This window comes from Lactuca saligna, chromosome 8, assembly GCF_052625555.1.
Source record: "Lactuca saligna cultivar CGN05327 chromosome 8, ASM5262555v1, whole genome shotgun sequence".
NCBI lineage: Eukaryota > Viridiplantae > Streptophyta > Magnoliopsida > Asterales > Asteraceae > Lactuca > Lactuca saligna.
The window spans coordinates 284,386,452-284,405,916 of record NC_136424.1 but is presented as its reverse complement, the minus strand read 5'-3'; the positions used below and the strand labels follow the sequence as shown (position 1 = coordinate 284,405,916).

Genomic DNA, 19,465 nt, shown 5'->3' with positions numbered 1-19,465 from the left:
TTCGGAACATGAATTAACTAAAAAAAAATTAAAAAAATAATAAATAAATAAATAAATGCGTCTCACGGTCTCACAAAATATAGGTGGTCTCAAATGAACCTAACCCTATATATATATATATATATATATATATATATATATATATATATATATATATATATATATATATATATATATATATATATATATATATATATATATATATATATATATATATATATATGAACGGTTTCAAGTAACGGGTTTCGGTTTCGGGTAATCGGGATGGGTATTTTGTTTATCATCATCGTAACCAAACCCGTGAAAATTTTCTAAAAGCATACCAAACCCGATCTTGGCCTCGATCAACCGACCCCAAACCCGACCCTAATATGTCAGTTTTCGGTTTTCACCATCGGGTTTGGTTTCTTTTGCCATCCCTAGATTCGCTCGTCCATGTGCACCGATAGGGGTAGTCTAACAGCTTACACATTGAAAACACTCTAATCAGAAAATGATGTAGCGGTCTTGTATTGTGCTTGCAAAGTGTTTATTTTGTTATTGGCTTTTTGATAGCTAATAAATCAAAAAATATGTTTTACGAACTCAAAAACACTTTTTAGAATAACTCTTTAACAAGTTTTAAAAAACACTTTTTAATAAGCATGTAAAACATTGCTTTTTGAAAGTGTTTATGTTTTTCAACCAAAATAACATAAAAGAAAAAACACTTTTTAAGCAAAACATTTTTTAACTTATTGACTTTTTTTCTATAAAATTTATCCAAACACTTTTTAAAAAACTTCTTTCACCACCACTATAAGCAAATAAGCATTCAATAACCATTTTTAGAGTTAAAAAAGAACTTCCAAACACCCCCTGATGTAGAGAAGAATAGGTTATTGTAGCAAGGTAGAGAAGCGAAAGAGCAAATGGAAAGAGTATTGAATTTAAAAATCCAGTCTAAACCACTACAGGTTGAAGAAACAAAAAGAGAGAGAAAGAGAGAAGTAGCTTGTTCTCGATCCACACACCCACATCATAACAAAATCCCACATACATAAACATAAACATAAAACATAAAACATAATGAATGAGAATCAGAAATAGAAATTTTATTTTTGGTTTTTGGTTTTTGGTTTTTGGTTATGTGGGTGGGGGGTTTACTTTACTTGATGTACTGAGAGACCCATTTGAATCCATCACCGTAACCCATTTTGCGGACAATGCTGCACATAAAAACCTCCAACGGACGGACGCTTGAATCTTGGAGATTAACTTTCCCTTTCCCTGTGGTGACACCTGTGAGACCCAAGTGGTACCTCAACTCATCCTCAGAGGCAGCATAAGGTATGTCGATCTTGTTCCCCAATATCAGAAATGGCACTGCACCCAAATTCTCATCAGAAAGAAGCGCGTCCAGCTCCTTCTTTGACTCTGCAAATCGTTCCTTATCATACGCATCCACCAGATACACTACTGCATCAACCTACAAACATCAAACTCATATTAATAAATATCGCTTTTTTTTTTTTGTATATTTGTAAATTTTGAAATTTAATTATGACTAGTAAACAACATCCAAAGGACTTCTGTTCAGAAAAAGTTAATTAGCAATACCTAAGGCTAAGAAGATTGTAAGTAGATTTCTTTCGCCTAGATCTATATAGTATATACACACATTCAGGATCCTACAAGTTGATAATACCAAAGCTAGCATAGAACTTCATCCATAGAAGCATTTCCAATTACATATGCTCAAATGCATTTTGCATCTAAAGATCTGAGCGTTTGAAACTAACGACCAGAACAGGAAGACACACACATACATATATATGATGTAGACATGGAAATGAAACAGAAAGACAAATCAAATGATTTTAAAGATATTGTATTTGAATATTATCAAGATGCAGAAAGCAAATACCTTGGCGTAATAATCCTTCCAGACTCTACGAGCAATCTGATGACCTCCCAAATCGAAGGCTTTGAACTTGATTTTCCCAATACTCAATTCTTCGGAGGTCGGATGTTGCGTCGGTTGATGTTGAACTAATCTCTGGACGATTAAATCAAATTAAACAAAAACAGTAAAAATTGGGATCGGAATCACAGGTATAAATTGGTCAAAACAAACAATTAAGGCTCAGAAATTAGACATGAATATATATATATGTAAGAAAAACACACCTCGTCTTTAAGCATGTGAAGCAAGGTGGTTTTACCGGCATTATCGAGGCCAAGGAACAAGATCTTGGCTTCTTTCTGCCATAAACCGAGGGAGGCCAAGATGCCATAGAACCAATCAAACAGAAACATTGTTGAATCGACGATGATGACGACGACGATGCCGATGCCGCGAGATTCAGAAAATTTTGTTTCAACGGATCTGGAGTGGCACAACACAAGTGGTTGTTTTTCGATGGATCTGCCCTTTTTCTCTCACTCTCCCTGACCCTAGAACAGTTGCAGTTGATGCCTTTGTTTGGGTAATAAATTATCAATCAATGCGACAAATTTCCATGGTTCACGTGTTTTGGCTTATTTCCCGGTTGAAGGTTGAAAGTTGAAACTGCACATAGCCTTCTAGGGTGTTAAATGTTAATAACAAGTGAAAGTCAAAAACGGGCAGTAGATGTGGGCCCCAATCCTCGATTTGGGTCATCGCTGGCTCCTCGGCCTTTATATATTACAGCCAAACAATGTATTGGGCTGGACTCCCACTTCCATCAAATCCAACAATGCATTCTAAAAAGGCACCACACAAATAGAAGACTGGATATGTAATGCGTTATAGAGGTGTGGTTTGCTGATTAGGATCGGAACTTTTTTTCTTTTTTTATAAAACAAATAAATAACATTCATCTTCATTTATAGTTAATTAGTTATCACAATGCACCAATAAGAAAACAAACGGACAACAAATTGAGTCGCTAAACCTTTTTTTATAACAAAATCAATTCTATTGAAGACTATATTTATAGATCTAAGAGACATAACATTGTTATGCATGATTCATTGTATTCTATTAAAAAGTTTCACCACATTCGGTATGAGGAAACCAAATATATCAAACACAAATGGTATGAATATGTATTGATTTTCTATGCACAATTGCTCATATTCCGTGACTTTGCGTGTGACAACTTTTAAATCAGCATGTTCGGCCTTGAAATCCCTAACCCTCAATCCCACAAGAATGGATACCCCTATAAGGTTAACACAAACGTGTTTCCCTATAACTCATCCAGAAACCAAAACGTCGGTCGATTTAAGAGTTGACCACCATTCGGCCAGGTCGGTCAAGAAATTTACATGTCTCTTTTTTTGAGAAAACATTGTCACGCTTAAATATGTCAAACAAAACATTTCTAACCATATCATGTTGGCATTTGAACTCCGAGAGTTCTTTACAATGAACCATATGCTCTCCAAAAGAGTCTAAAACATGTCCTGCGACAAACCGAACATATATTCTCAATTGGAAGTATTGGGATCATGTGTCGATATTTAAGGATACTGTGATACTCCACATGAGACATATGTTGGCTAAACTCATCTATAGTTATGGCTACAAAAAAAATCTTGAGCATTTGATGCTCGTAAACACTTAAAAATTGCTTTCTGCCGATCCGTCATATCGAAATGCACTTTCATATCTTGACAATTTTACTAAGAAGGGCACTCGTCGATGTATGCTGGGATTTAGAGGTTTCCTTGTATGGGTAGTCTTGTACTTTTTTCTCTACCTTTGATTGATTGAGGCTAGAAAACTATTTTTTTTCTTTTTTTATAATATTTAATTACATTTTATATATATATATATATATATATATATTAAAATTTATGGTTTTTAATTCTCTAAAAATATATATAATATCAGTATAACATATATATTCGTTTAAAAGTATAAAAATAATAATGAAAAGTGAAAGATAACTTTTCCTGGATTTTGAAACATTATGAGAGTGAATGAAAAATAAAATAGGGCTGAGGTGACACACAAAAATTAAAAGATAAAATGAGTGTATTGGCCTTAGCATATAGTTGTTTTTAACTTGCATGATATGTTTTTTTAATTAAATATGGTATTTTATGGGTTTTGAGCAAAATGTGCAAAAAATGGGTTGTAAATCAATTTTGATCGGTTTTATATTGGCTCGGTTTTTTAAGGAATACATAAAAAATTTGGTGTGATTCCCTACAAAAAATGGTTTAACCAGATTTCACTTTTTTCGAGTTTTTTCCCTAATTTGGTTCGTACCCTTTTGATAATCCAGTCTCGATCTGGTTTTTAGCATCTAAAATGTGATCCGATTAAATCCAACAGGTTCGAATCTAGACCTGAGATCTGTCAATGAGGTGGGTTTTATTCACTTCAAACGTGTAAAAATTTTATGAGTTTTGATTTTAATATTTGATTCGTTTACCATTTATGATCCATACACGTTTACCCTTTTAATAAATGGGTTTGAGCTCATTGTTGATCCGCTCCACTTATAACCCGCCCAATTTAATATATATATATATATATATATATATATATATATATATATATATATATATATATATATATATATATATATATATATATATAGGGTTAGGTTCATGTGAGACGGTTTAATTTTGTGAGATGTATTTTTAAAATTTTTTTTAGTTAATTCAAGTTTCGAAAATAATATTTAAAAAAATAATTTTTGATTTTTCCATTTATTTTGTATTTTAAAATTATTTTTAGAATATGTACTGTGTAATATTCTATTTAGAATATTTCACGTATTTTTCAAAAAAAAAAAAGGATTTTTTTTAGTTAATTCAAGTTCCGAAAATAATATTTAAAAAAAGAATTTTTAGATTTTTCCGTTTATTTTGCATTCTAAAATTATTTTTTAGAATATGTCAGTGTAATATTCTATTTAGAATATTTCACGTATTTTTCAAAAAAAATGGGATTTTTTTTTATTTTTGTTTTATTCTTTTTAGTTAATTCAAGTTCCGAAAATAATATTTAAAAAAAGAATTTTTGTATTTTTCCATTTATTTTGCGTTTTAAAATTATTTTTAGATTTGGTCTCACGGTCTCACAAAATTAGAATGGTCTCAAATGAACCTGAACCTATATATATATATATATATATATATATATATATATATATATATATATATATATATATATATATATATACCTTACTAAGCATTTAGAATGTTTTGCTGAATTTTAAGAGATGCACCACTTAAAACAATATGTACAATAAGTTTATGCATTAAAAAATCATGGATCTTCCTCCACAAAAAAGTCAAACGTATCATTAAAATCGGAACTCATTCTAATCGATTGTCAACTGTTTTGCACATTCAACAAATTAAACGATTTCTTAAGCCAACAGAATTGGTCAATCACTATAAACGATTTATATAGCATCTTGTAACATCCGGATTCCCAGGTATATTATTTTATTCATTTATTTTGGAGTTTGTGGAGGGACTCGGCGAATTGGTGCTTACACTCGCCGAGTAGGGTTGCAGATTCTCATCCGGGTTCATGACTGGACTCGGCGAGTCCATGAGTGGACTCGACGAGTCCACGCTGTTTAATGAAACCCTAATTTCCAAGGTTTGGGACCTATTTAAAGGCCCTTAGGACCGTCATTTGTAACTACCAAACCCCAGAGTGAAACCCTAAAAGAGCTAGAGCGATTGTCAGAGGAAAGGAGCCATTTCTTGATCTGTGTGGTTGATTCTTGCAAGAAGGATGTGTTTCCAGCTTAGAGGAGACCAAGGAGACCAAGGTGGTGCATCTGTGGATTTCGAGCTAAAGACTTCATCTTTGAGGCACTATATCGCCCCTTTATCTGTTTTGTTGGAGGAATGGAAGAAATTGTGAGAATATGGCCCCTATTCATTTTGAGACTTCGGATCTAGACCCATAGTGGTCTAAAGAGCTTATCTCAGCTTGCTTTATGTTGAGCTATAGAGGTGTTGAGCTTAGGATGTTATTTTTAGGGCTAAATCACAAAGTGAAACCTTCTAGATGTCCCATGAGTGTCAAGATTCGAGCTTTACATGTTTATCAGGCTTGGGAAGGTCAGATCTATGGATCAAAGGAACAGATTATGACCTCAGGAGGTCAATTGAGTTTGTGCATGGCATGAACTCGCCGAGTCCAAGGGCAGACTCGACGAGTAGGGCTAGGGTTTCGCGTAAATCACTCAGTGAGTAGACTTACTGAGTTGGGGGAATAACTCAGTGAGTCAGAGAGGGATTAAAGGACTGGGGTTCAAGGCGGAACTCGCCGAGTTGATCTTGAGACTCGGCGAGTTGAGTCGGGGTGGCCCCACGATTCATGTCAGGTGTGACTCGACGAGCAAGGGGATGGACTCGACATGCTAAGCGAGACTAGAGAGTTAGTGGACACGTGTAGACTCGCCGAGTCGCCTAAATGCACTCGACGAGTCAAGTCAAAGTTGATTGTTGACTTTGTGGACTTTTAGGGATTGGTCAATAATGGGATCTTTGAATCAAGAGAGGGGTAAAATGGTCTTTTACCCATATGAGGATGCTAATAGAGGGTTGAATGTAGTCTCGAGAGTTATATTTATGAGTGTATCTTATTTTATGTGATTAGGCGGAGGCTGGACTATACTGCTACCGAGTCAGGGATTTACCGAGACATCTGAGGTGAGTCTTCTCACTATTCTTTACCTTGGGTGGTAATTAGAGTTATGTGACAGAGTTATTGTATTCTACTTATGTGTTGTGTTGCACTTCATTATTTCTATGTGATTTATGCCATGTGTATATCAGAGTATATCAAAGATAGAACCGAAAGGTTCACAGAGCTAGGACCAGAGGGTTCACAGAGTTAGGGCCCAAGGGCCCACAGGGTTATAGCCTCAAGTGGCTAGTATGTGTTATGTATGGTATTTTGGGGAACTCACTAAGCTTTATGCTTACAGTGTTATGTGTTATGTGTTTCAGGTACCAGTGATGATCGCGGGAAGGCGCCGGCATGATTCGTACACACTCATGGGATTTTATGTATTTTGAACTTGGGAAATATTTTATGAAACGAAGATATGATACAATGAGATTTTGTTAATAAATGTGTTTGGAAAATGTGTTTTAAAATGCGAAAAATTGTCTTAAATTGTACGGTGTTACAATTTGGTATCAAAGCCTTGGTTTGAGGGATTCGGATGCATCTTCGGGCGTATCTAAACTCAAACTGAGGATTTGAGGAAAATTTTGATAAAAAAGGAAATTTTTTTAAGAGTAAAAAGAGTTTTGAGACAAACAGAGCAGAGCCATGTGTACGATCATCCAGCACCCGAACGGTGATTTCCCAAAATACTCTTACAATAAATGTTAAAAGATACGTTATGCTATGCTATATGATGAATTATGTTATGCATGCTAGAGTAGACTAGGTATTCTTATTAGGACTAGAGTGGCCTGATATATGATGCCTTAGTCTAGGGCTTTTATTGCTAGAGATGCTTGAGAGTGTTTAGATAGCAACGAGGAGCTTATGAGAGATCTGCTAGTGAGTAGCACTTGATTAGAGAGAGTAGCGAACTTGGGATTTGGGACTCTGGGAGGAGGATTTGGGATGAATGTTGATGCGGTATGGACGGTAGTATTGGGTCCGTACTACTGAAGATACCGATTGTGTGTACATCCAAGCGAATTACTGATATCTTATGTTGTATTTCAGAGAAGCATCATGGTAGGGACATGCCACAGACCAGGGACCAGTGGAGGGGGTGTGAGCGACGAGGAGCTTCGCCAGATGATACATGATGAGGTGGCTGCTTCCATCTGCGATGAGATTCCAGAGATGTTCGGGTCTATCAAGACCACCCTGGTAGAGACATTCTACGAGGGATACGCTGCTCTTTCTGAGGCTGTTGTTGTTGCGGCCACTACAGCTATAGCTACGACGAGGTCGCACGATGGTGATGCGTTGCTGTTCCAAGAATTCAGCAACACGAAACCACCAGAGTTCGATGGGACCCAGGACCCGATTGCAGCGATGAGGTGGAAATTAGACATAGAGGGGTGTTTCTTTACTTGCTCATCTTCTGAGCATTTGAGAGTCCGATTCGCGCTGAACCAGCTTCGCTTAGGAGCAAAGTACTGGTGGAAGTTTGTGACAGCGCATTATTCGCCTGTTGAGCTTGTTGCAGTGACTTAGGAGAGGTTTACTGCTATGATTCGAGATGAGTATGTTCCCCAGGTGGAGAGAGAGCGTTTGGCCCATGAGTTTTTGACCCTTAAGCAGGGTACTGATTTTGTCACAGTGATTATGAGGAAGTTCCATGAGCGGGCGATGTTTTGCCCAGAGCACGTGTCCTCCGAGCAGGCACGTATAAGCCGCTATCTGAGTGTTTTGAGGAGGGATATACGGGAGTTCGTGGCGAACTCGATGTACCGGACATTTGTTGAGCTTCAGGTAAATACCCGGAAGAGGGAGATAGAGCTGGAGACCTAGGCTAGGGAGGAGGCTGAGTCTCAGGGGAGGGATCGGCGACCGGTACAGCCTCAGCCGACAGCCAAGCGGGACAAGCCTGCTGATTCGAGATTTGGGAGCCAGAAGGGCCGCACTTGTGGCAAGTGCGGCAACAGTCACAATGGGGTGTGCAGAGTAGGGTCTTGCTACAAATGTGGAAAGGAGGGGTATGTGGCCAAGGATTTCCCCAAGGAGTTTGCAGTGTGTTTTCACTGCAACCAGACCGAACACCGGAAGGCAGAGTATCCACAGTTGCGAGGGACAGTTCACGGAGCATCTCAGGGGTCTTCCCCTGCTGCGGTGAGAGCTACAGACAGTCGGCCCGTAAAGGCTGAGGCACTGAAGGCACGAGGGAGAGCCTTCCAGTTGACTGCGGAAGAGGTTCGCGCAACGCCCGATGTCGTGGCTGGTATGTATTCTTTCATGTATTTACTTTTATGTTGAGATATTGTGCTTATATTATGATATGCATAGGTACTTTTATGTAAGTTATGTACCTGCCTTGATGTTATTTGACTCGGGGGTGATCCGGTCTTTTGTATCTTTGACTTTTAGTCAGCACATCAGTATTAGTCGAGAGGCGTTGAGTTAACCCTTGAGAGTTTCCGTAGCCGACGAGAGAGTGGTGTATGCCACCGAGGTGATTCGAGGGTGTGTACTCGAGATTTTTGGCGTTGAGTTTCCAATTGATCTAGTTCCTATTGTGATGGGAGATGTCTGTGTCATCGTTGGCATGGACTGGTTGAGCAAATTTGGAGCGGTTATCGACTGCGAGAGACAGCTCGTGACCATACGAGACCCTAGTGGGGGAGTTCTTATAGTGTACGGCGAGGGTACGCGTTCTGGGTCGGCATTTTGTTCAACCGCTAGAGCGAGGCAGAGTCTACAGCAGGGCTGTAAGGGATTTGTAGCGTATGTGATGGATACGAGGGTTGATTCAGAGAGACCGAGGTCAGTAGATGAGGTTCTGATAGTGCGTGAGTTCCCGGATGTATTTCCAGAGGAGTTACCGGGTGTGCCTCCCGAGAGGCAGGTTGAGTTCGGTATCGATTTGGTTCCAGGGGCTGCACCTATCGCCAAGGCGCCCTATCGCCTTGCACCTCCAGAGATGCAGGAATTATCCTTACATCTTCAGGAGCTGTTGGGAAAAGGGTTGATTCAGCCGAGCAGTTCGCCATGGGGAGCACCTATCCTTTTTGTTAAGAAAAAGGATGGATCACACCGAATATGCATTGATTACAGGGAATTGAACAAGCTGACGGTCAAGAACCGTTACCCGTTGCCGAGGATCGACGATTTGTTCGATCAGTTACAAGGAGAATCTTGGTTCTCCAAGATCGATTTGAGGTCTGGATATCATCAGGTGAGGGTGCGAGATGAGGATATCCAAAAGACAGCATTCAGGACTCGTTACGGGCATTATGAGTTCGTGGTGATGCCATTCGGGCTCACCAATGCACCGACGGTGTTCATGGATCTCATGAACAGGGTGTGCATGCCGATGTTGGATCATTCGACGACATATTGGTGTATTCTAGATCCAGAGAGTAACATGAGGAGCATTTGAGAGAAATCCTTGGAGTTTTGAGATCGGAGAGGCTTTATGCCAAATTCTCCAAGTGTGATTTCTGGTTACGGGAGGTCCAGTTCCTAGGACATCTCGTTAACCAGAAGGGGATACTGGTCGATCCGGCCAAGATTGAGACAGTAATGAGTTGGGAGGTGTCGAGGTCACCTACAGAGATCAGGAGTTTCCTAGGGTTGATAGGCTATTATCAAAGATTTATCAGGGATTTCTCCAAGATCGTCGTGCCACTCACCAAGATCGTCGTGCCACTCACCAAGTTAGTGGACACATGTAGACTCGCCGAGTCGCTCAAGTGCACTCGACGAGTTAGGTCAAAGTTGACCGTTGACTTTGTGGACTTTTAGGGATTGGTCAACAATGGGATCTTTGAGTCAAAAGAGGGGTAAAATGGTCTTTTACCCATCTAAGGATGCTAAGAGAGGGTTGGGTCTAGTCTCGAGAGTTATATTTATGAGTGTATCTTATTTTATGTGATTAGGTGGAGGCTAGACTATACTGCTACCGAGTCAGGGATTTACCGAGACATCTGAAGTGAGTCTTCTCACTATTCTTTACCTTGGGTGGTAATTAGAGTTATGTGATAGAGTTATTGTATGCTACTTATGTGTTGTGTTGCACTGCATTATTTCTATGTGATTTATGCCATGTGTATATCAGAGTATATCAAAGATAGAACCGAAAGGTTCACAGAGCTAGGACCAGAGGGTCCACAGAGTTAGGGCCCAAGGGCCCACAGGGTTATAGCCTCGGGTGGCTAGTATGTGTTATGTATGGTATTTTGGAGAACTCACTAAGATTTATGCTTACAGTATTATGTGTTATGTGTTTCAGGTATCAGTGATGATCGCGGGAAGGCGCCGGCATGAGTTGTACACACTCATGGGATTTTATGTATTTTGATCTTGGGAAATATTTTGTGAAACGAAGATATGATACAATGAGATTTTGTTAATAAATGTGTTTGGAAAATGTGTTTTAAAATGCGAAAAATTGTCTTAAATTTTACGGTGTTACACATCTTCACCCAATTCAATCGGTTACCACCTCCAGCCAATTTCGGCACCATGACGACCACCATCCTTTACCCACCTCCGTATACGTCTCCATCATCGAACCACTAGCGCACCACCACCAAATCAATGCCTTGCACCATCCTCGAACTCTCCTAGTCTTTTTCTATTTTCTTATATATGTACGCACACATGCTACCACCATTGTTTGTCGTTGTATACCGAAAGGGAAACGAATATATGTCTAGTTTTCGTGATTTTATCAAAAGCAAAGGTATGATCACCGATGAAGGGAGGAGGGTTTTTGATTTTTGGTTTGAATTCAAATCTATGCCACCATCTCTATTTTGTTGGTGTTTTTAAACCCTATCTTCTTCGATTTTGTAGATTTTTGGTTTGAATTCGACTCTCAGGCCGTCGTCTGCCACAGTCGAGTCTCACCTCCACCTGAATCGGCCAAAGGCCTGACTTCTCCTTTATCTTCGTTACCAGTGTTCACCACTGCTATCTCCATCCCGCATAGATCTTTAAATTGTGGTTATAGAACCCAATATATGTTGAGACTTCTTATGTATGTTTGAAACGATCGAAAAATCCAACCAATTTAAACTTTTCAAAACAATTTATTTTAATAACATTATTACAAAAAGGTTTTCAATACATTATTTATCAGAATATTCCCAGGTCCATTTCATAAAACATAAACGCAAGGAACGGTACGATCATGCCTTTGCCTTGCCACAGTCTCCTGAAGAACCTAAAAAACATTAAACCACAACTGTAAGCCCGAAAGCTTAGTGAGATACCCCCAAAATACCAACCACATATACGCCCTTCCAGGCTACAACCTCCCGTTCCAAAACATATTGCCTTCCGGCCCATAACATATTGCCTTCCGGCCCATAGCATAAAAAGCATACATAACATAACAGAACATAGAACAACCATGCATATCGGGTTTACTGTGTGACTGGTCCGCCGTATCGGGCCTTCAGTCCACCGGATCCACCCTCCGAGTCTAGTCATGTCCTTCAAGTCTACAATGTGGTTGGTCCGCCCGCACCGGGCCTTCAATCCACCTGGTCCACTCTCTGAGTCTACAGTATGACTAGTCCGCCTGCATCGGTCCTTCAGTCGGCCTGGTCCACTCTCCGAGCCTTGGCACATCTGGTCTGCCCTCGTGGGGCCTACAACCTATCCAAACCGCTCGCTAGGCCTTCGGAACAACCGGTCCACCCTGGGTATCTTGGCCTACAGCACAAAGCAAGACCCGCCTCAAACCATATCTAGTCCATGTGCACATAACATATAATCATATAACAGTCATAATCAACAAACCGATCAAGCATATCACATAACATATCATTACCCTAACCAGGTTACCAACCTAACCGGTCACTAGCATAGCATCACTCTACATATCGGGAAACTGACCTTAATCAGGTCTCTAGCATATACCATCCTAGCTACCAGGATGCAGACATGTCAAGAAATAACATAACAACCATATCCGAATCATAATCCAATAAAGGGCCGGCCTTGGTGCCTTAGACCCTGTCGATATAACGAGGATAACTCACCTCGAAACTGCCGGCTGAAAGGATAAGATCCCGCTGCTCCAAACTCCAACACGAACTCGTCCACTGAACACCAAAACACACAACTCAATATATACCCTTAATTACCAAAATACCCCCGGAAGACAACTGGTCAACCTTGGACAAAGTCAAATTCAACCCCTGACTGACTCTACTCGCGGAGTCAACCCAATGACTCGCCAAGTCCCCAAGCTCAGAACTTCCCTCAGCCTGCGACCTAACTCGCCGAGTCCAACAACTCTGAGTCTACTCGCACCCAACTCACCGAGTCATCCATTGATTCACCGATTCTCGACTCAACCAGAAAATATTGGGACTCTTCGACAAGACTCGCCGAGTCCAAGAACTGACTCGCCGAGTCTAAGGTTATCATCAACCTACTCGCCGAGTTGTTCATCCAACTCGTCGAGTTCCAGCTTATCTTCAAGCAACTCGTCGAGTCCACCCTTGTGACTCGCCGAGTACAACCGGTCTGAATCCTAACTGAAGTATTCCAGGCCATGCAATTGATCCAAAACATAGATCTAGCCTCCCACAACCCATCCATCACGTAAAGTGGCAAACCTTATGTGAATCCAAAGAGATCTAGGCCTTTTTACTCTAGGGTTTGGGGTTTAGGACAAGATAGCTCCATCAAGAACACAAGAATAGGGAATTTAATGCTCTTAAGACCTTCTCCACTCCAGATCTGAGGTAGCAACCTCAAATCTATCCTTCAAACTCAAGATGCCACAAATTTGAGCCTCCCACACAACCCAAAATGAAGAATCTAGAAGAACACAGCCCAAGAACGAGATATTACCTCAAAAGAATGCCCCAACTGCAATAAAACTCAAATCCAAGCAAAGCCCTATGATCCAAGCCTCTTCTCCTTCAAGATTTCTTCAACAAACACCTCCCTAAGCTCCAAATGCACTCCAATCTTTCACAAACACGATTTCTAGGGTTTCTGGACTTCAAGGGGGATCAAAGGGGCTGGGGAGAGGACATAATGTTCTTTAAATAGGGCTCATTCCCCAGATTTAGGGTTTTCTCCACTCAGCACTTACTCGCTGAGTCCATCTTTGGACTCACCGAGTAGGCCACTTGACTCGCAACCAAGTCGCGACCCTACTCGCCGAGTCCATCCATGGACTCGCCGAGTTGCCATTCAAAATTTACATTTTTAGTCCTTCAACTCTACTCTTGCTATTCCGGGATGTTACAATTCTCCCCCACTTAAATTAGGCTTCGTCCCCGAAGCCTACGACTACTCATCTCCAAAAATACTCTCACAACACGCCATCTGGCCTTAACTGGACCAGGTCCCTCCAGGCATACCCAACGAAACTCAAACTCACTTTCTCCTTCCTTGCGGTGTCCTGACCACCATCTCAAACCGGGCATCGGCTTTACCCTCTGATAACCACACACAACAACTGAGTACCACCTATGATGCATCACTGCTCCAAATCACAACCATTGCTCGACCCATATGAGCTATAAATAACTATGCACCACCCGATTCCCGATCCGAGTCCAACTCTATCTATACCATGCTGACAGAAAGACACACTCTTCAGAGAAACTCCCATGAGTTCTCTTCTTGCAATCGCATGCACATGCTGAACTAGCTCTAGCACCCTCGGGTTAGGAAACCCATCACTCTGACGACCCTCAAAACATCCCTCAGGATGAACCACTGATACACAATTCCTTTACCGAAATCAAACTGGGAACCCAAAACTCCATATCTGCATCCCTTACGAGCCTCTTGACTCTACACCCGCGGAATCCCTTCCACGTCCTCAACAGACACCCCATCATGATGTCATTCCATACCACCACCGCAATCATGTTGCTCAGTGACCAACATCGGACCACCCCGATCATAACTCTACATTGCCGCTTTCACTTCCGTGAATTTGCACCCCCCTTCGGAATTACATTTCTCCCTCTTTCCTTACCAAGGAAAACCACTTGACCGCCTGGTCACCATGACAAGAGCCACGGTGCTCACCCAACGCTACACCACCTCTTTACAGCATAACCGCTATCCATGCAACAGACATGCCCTGAATCTGCTCGCAAGGACTCTCGAGTCCATGCACCATCTCCACTAATCAAGGTCAATACCCGGGGCCAGACCTTCTGATGCTATCACATCGCAGCATACTCAATTCATTACCTCGCACCGATCTAACGACACCCACAGAGTCTTCAGCATGACTGGACCGCCTTATCAGGCCTTCAGCCAACTGGACCACTCTCATAACCTTCAGCAGACCTGGACCGCCCTCCAGGGCCTTCAGTCTAGCTGGGCCGTTCACCGAGCCTTCGGCCTGACTGGTACGCCTATTGGCCTTCAGTCTGTCCGGACCGCTCAACTAGCAATCAACATTCTGAGTCACCTCTCTGGGAAATCCTCCCATGCATACTGTTCTAGCCCCCCCAGGGGTTCCGAACTCTATCTGCATCATACATACTCGAACCCGGCCTGATCCCAGGCCCTGCACAATCAAGCTCTTGGTCTGTATCCCGCCCCACACGCCCGCTACTCACTCATACCAGCCTGCTCTCGGCTGAAAGAATTACTGCCGAAACCCAAGCAGCTAAGTAACCCCTCCAATCTATCGATCATCCGGAGAATTTCCAATTCTCCCCCACTTAAGACACTGACTATCAACCACCGATCGCCATCACCGACCTTCCAAAAATTAACCTTGCACAATTTTCAATGCTTGCATGCAGACTGATTCCCACTAGCCTTAGCAACCTTCGCAAAACACATTCCCACACTGATTATTCCGCCCAAAAGTACTCAATACTCAGCTAACCACTCCTCAGACTGCCGATGCTACCCGACATTCAAACCAACGCCGCATCTTCACTAATAACCTTCACGAATGATAACCAACGATAGCCCGAAACACTAATCCATAACCATACTAAACCTTCAAGGAACAATGGATACCAAAACGAAAACTCGAAGCACTACCCCATAACCATGCCAAACTCTCAAGGAACAACGAATACCAAAACGAAAACCACCCAACGAGACTAGAAGATAAACGATACTCCACAATAATCATAAGTAAACAAGACAACAAGGAAGAAACATACCCGTAGCTGCATCCGGCACTGCTCTAACCTCCTCCGCTGCAAGCTAAAAAGCACGACCCTAAGCCCTTGGGGGCTCCGCTCCACCCTGTCCTCCACATGTGATCCTCAACGTGGCCGGTGCTGGAGCCTGCACCGGTATTGCAGCAAGCTGTGGACAGTTGACCTTCAAGTGTCCAACCTGATGACAATGATAACATATCCTCAAATCTCGAGCCGGCACTGACTGCCGACAATCCCTCGCATAGTGTCCCTCCTTTCCGCACTTGCGGCATGCACCACCGGACCGACAAACTCCGGCGTGACCTCTCCCACACTTTCCACAAATGTGGCTGCCCTGATCTCCCATCCTGGAATCAACGGTCTTAGACCGTTTTGTCGCCGGCTGCGACTGAACTGGAGCTTGCGTCAGCTCACGCATTTGCAACTCAATCTCTAACTCACGCCGCCTGGCGGCCTCCTGCAACTCCAACAAGGTCACGCACCTCTGCGCTGACACAAACTCCCTGATGTCCCTCTTTAGCATACTTAGATATCGGGACATCTGAGCCTGCTCCGAAGCGAACTCAGGGCAAAACATCACCCTCTCAGTAAACATCCTGGTGATTTCCGTCACCGACTCTGTATCCTACTTCAGCTCAAGGAACTCCAGAGCCAACCTCTCCCTCTCGACCTGCGGAACATAGCGAGTGTTGAACATCTCTCTGAACTGATCCCATGAAATTTCAGCCCTCTGCGCATCCGTGTATGACCCCGTGGTCAATCTCCACTAATCCTTTGTCCCGAGCCTTAACAGGTTCAGAGCACACCTCACCCTCTGATCAGCAGGGCATGAACACGTGAAGAAACACCCCTCCACGTCCGATAACCATCTCATAGCAACGATCGGGTCCTGAACTCCATCAAAGGTGGGAGGCTTCGTATTATCGAAGTCCCGATACTGAAAACCTCTACCAGCTCCTCCCCCTGCCGCTGCTACAGCCGTTGTAGCTGCCGCGGCAGCCGTCTTAAAGAGAGCCGCATAGCGCTCATCAAAATACTCCATCATGGCGGTCTTGATCGACCCAAACAGTTCTGGCAGCTCGGCCCGGAACAACACATCAACCTCATCATGTAGGATCTCATGAATCCTCGCATCCAACTTGCACATGCTCATCTAACCGATAACCTCGGGCGGTACTGACCCGCCCGGAACTCCCTCTCCTGCTCCCGATCCTGACGGATCCACTCCCAGCATGCCTCGAAATCTCCATACTGAAAATAAACCACAAAATCTCAGACACTTCCCACTATCCCGGGTACGAACTCTCAACCCAACCCTAGAGGTCATGGTTTCCCTGATACACGAGTGTTACTTACTGGCTCCGGCTGATCGTACCTCCGCGTCCTCCTTTTACTTAATTTGAAAACCATTTTAATTTCTCTTTTTTTAAACCCTCCTCGATTTGAGACTGGAGTCACACGAGTGTTCCTCTAATTCACTCAAACCAAGGTTCTGATACCAACTTGAAACGACCGAAAAATCCAACAAATTTAAACTTTTCAAAACAATTCATTTTAATAACATTATTACAAAAAGGTTTTCAATACATTATTTATCAGAATATTCCTAGTTCCATTTCATAAAACATAAACGCGAGGAACGGTACGATCACGCCTTTTCCTTGCCACAGTCTCCTGAAGAACCTGTAAAACATTAAACCACACCTGTAAGCCCGAAAGCTTAGTGAGATACCCTCAAAATACCAACCACATATACGCCCTTCCAGGCTACGACCTTCCGGTCCAAAACATATTGCCTTCTGGCCCATAACATATTGCCTTCCAACCCATAGCATAAAAAGCATACATAACATAACAGAACATAGAACAGCCATGCATATCGGGTTTACTGTGTGACTGGTCCGCCGTATCGGGCCTTCAGTCCACCAGATCCACCCTCCGAGTCTAGTCATGTCCTTCGAGTCTACAGTGTGGTTGGTCCGCCCGCACCGGACCTTCAACCCACCTGGTCCACTCTCTAAGTCTACAGTATGACTGCTCCGCCCACATCAGGCCTTCAGTCGGCCTGGTCCACTCTCCGAGCCTCGGCACGTCTGGTCCGCCCTCGTGGGGCCTACAGCCTATCCAGACCGCTCGTTGGGCCTTCGGAACAACCGGTCCACCCTGGGTATCTTGGCCTACAACACAAAGCAGGACCCGCCTCAACCCATCTCTAGTCCATGTGCACATAACATATAATCATATAACAGTCATAATCAACAAACCGATCAAGCATATCACATAACATATCATTAACCTAACCAGGTTACCGACCTAACCGGTCACTAGCATAGCATCACTCTACATATCGGGAAACTGGCCTTAATCAGGTCTCTAGCATATACCATCCTAGCTACCAGGATGCAGACATATCAAGAATTAACATAACAACCATATCCGAATCACAATCCAATAAAGGGCCGACCTTGGTGCCTTCGACCCTGTCGATATAGTGAGGATAACTCACCTCGAAACTGCCGGCTGAAAGGATAAGATCCCGCTACTCCGAACTCCAACACGAACTCCTCCACTGAACACCAAAACACACAACTCAATATATACCCTTAATTACCAAAATACCTCGGAAGACAGCTGGTCAAGCTTGGACAAAGTCAAAGTCAAAGTCAACCCCTGACTGACTCTACTCGCCGAGTCAACCCGATGACTCGCTGAGTCCCCAAGCTCAGAACTTCCCTCAACCCGTTACCTAACTTGCCGAGTCACCCCGAGACTCGCTGAGTCCAACAACTCTGAGTCCACTCGCACCCAACTCACCGAGTCATCCCTTGACTCACCGATTCTCGACTCAACCAGAAAATATTGGGACTCTTCGACAAGACTCGCCGAGTCCAAGAACAGACTCGCCGAGTCTAAGGCTGTCATCAACTTACTCGCCAAGTTCCAGCTTTTCTTCAAGCAACTCGTCGAGTCCACCCTTGTGACTTGCCGAGTACAACCGGTCTGAATCTTAACTTAAGTATTCCAGGCCATGCAATTGATCCAAAACATAGATCTAGCCTCCTACAACCCATCCATCACGTAAAGTGGCAAACTTTACGTGAATCCAAAGAGATCTAGGCCTTTTTACTCTAGGGTTTGGGGTTTGGGAGAAGATAGCTCCATCAACAACACAAGAATAGGGACTTTAATGCTCTTAAGAGCTTCTCCACTCCAGATCTGAGGTAGCAACCTCAGATCTATCCTTCAAACTCAAGATGACACAAATCTGAGGTTCCCACACAACCCAAAATGAAGAATCTAGAAGAACACAGCCCAATAACGAGATATTACCTCAAAAGAATGCCCCAACTGCAATAAAACTCGAATCCAAGCAAATCCCTATGATCCAAGCCTCTTCTCCTTCAAGATTTCTTCAACAAACACCTCCCCAAGCTCCAAATGCACTCCAATCTTTCACAAACACGATTTCTAGGGTTTTTGGACTTCAAAGGGGATCAAAGGGCCTGGGGAGAGGACATAATATTCTTTAAATAGGGCTCATTCCCCGGATTTAGGGTTTTCTCCACTCAGTACCTACTCGCCGAGTCCATCTTTGGACTCGCCGAGTAGGCCACTTGACTCGCGACCAAGTCGCGACCCTACTCGCCGAGTCTATCCATGGACTCGCCGAGTTGCCCTT

The 19,465-nt window shown here is 42.7% G+C and overlaps 1 protein-coding gene across 1 annotated transcript; it reads right to left on the bottom strand.

The window, feature by feature from the left end:
* Positions 1–905: 905 nt before the first annotated feature.
* On the bottom strand, positions 906–2,443 carry LOC145010875 (small COPII coat GTPase SAR1A). Its single transcript, XM_078969436.1, has 3 exons — positions 2,170–2,443; positions 1,907–2,038; positions 906–1,468 (listed from the first exon to the last, which is right to left on the bottom strand). The coding sequence occupies exons 1-3, from the start codon at positions 2,296–2,298 to the stop codon at positions 1,148–1,150; spliced, it is 582 nt and encodes a 193-aa protein (XP_078825562.1). The 5' UTR covers positions 2,299–2,443; the 3' UTR covers positions 906–1,147.
* Between the last annotated feature and the right edge of the window lie 17,022 nt (positions 2,444–19,465).

Coding starts and splice junctions, on each gene's coding strand:
- LOC145010875 (XM_078969436.1), bottom strand. CDS start 2,298: ATGTTTCTGTTTGATTGGTTCTATGGCATCTTGGCCTCCCTCGGTTTA. Junction 2,039..2,169: donor TTCACATGCTTAAAGACGAG/GTGTGTTTTTCT, acceptor TTAATCGTCCAG/AGATTAGTTCAACATCAACC. Junction 1,469..1,906: donor GGAAGGATTATTACGCCAAG/GTATTTGCTTTC, acceptor TGATGTTTGTAG/GTTGATGCAGTAGTGTATCT.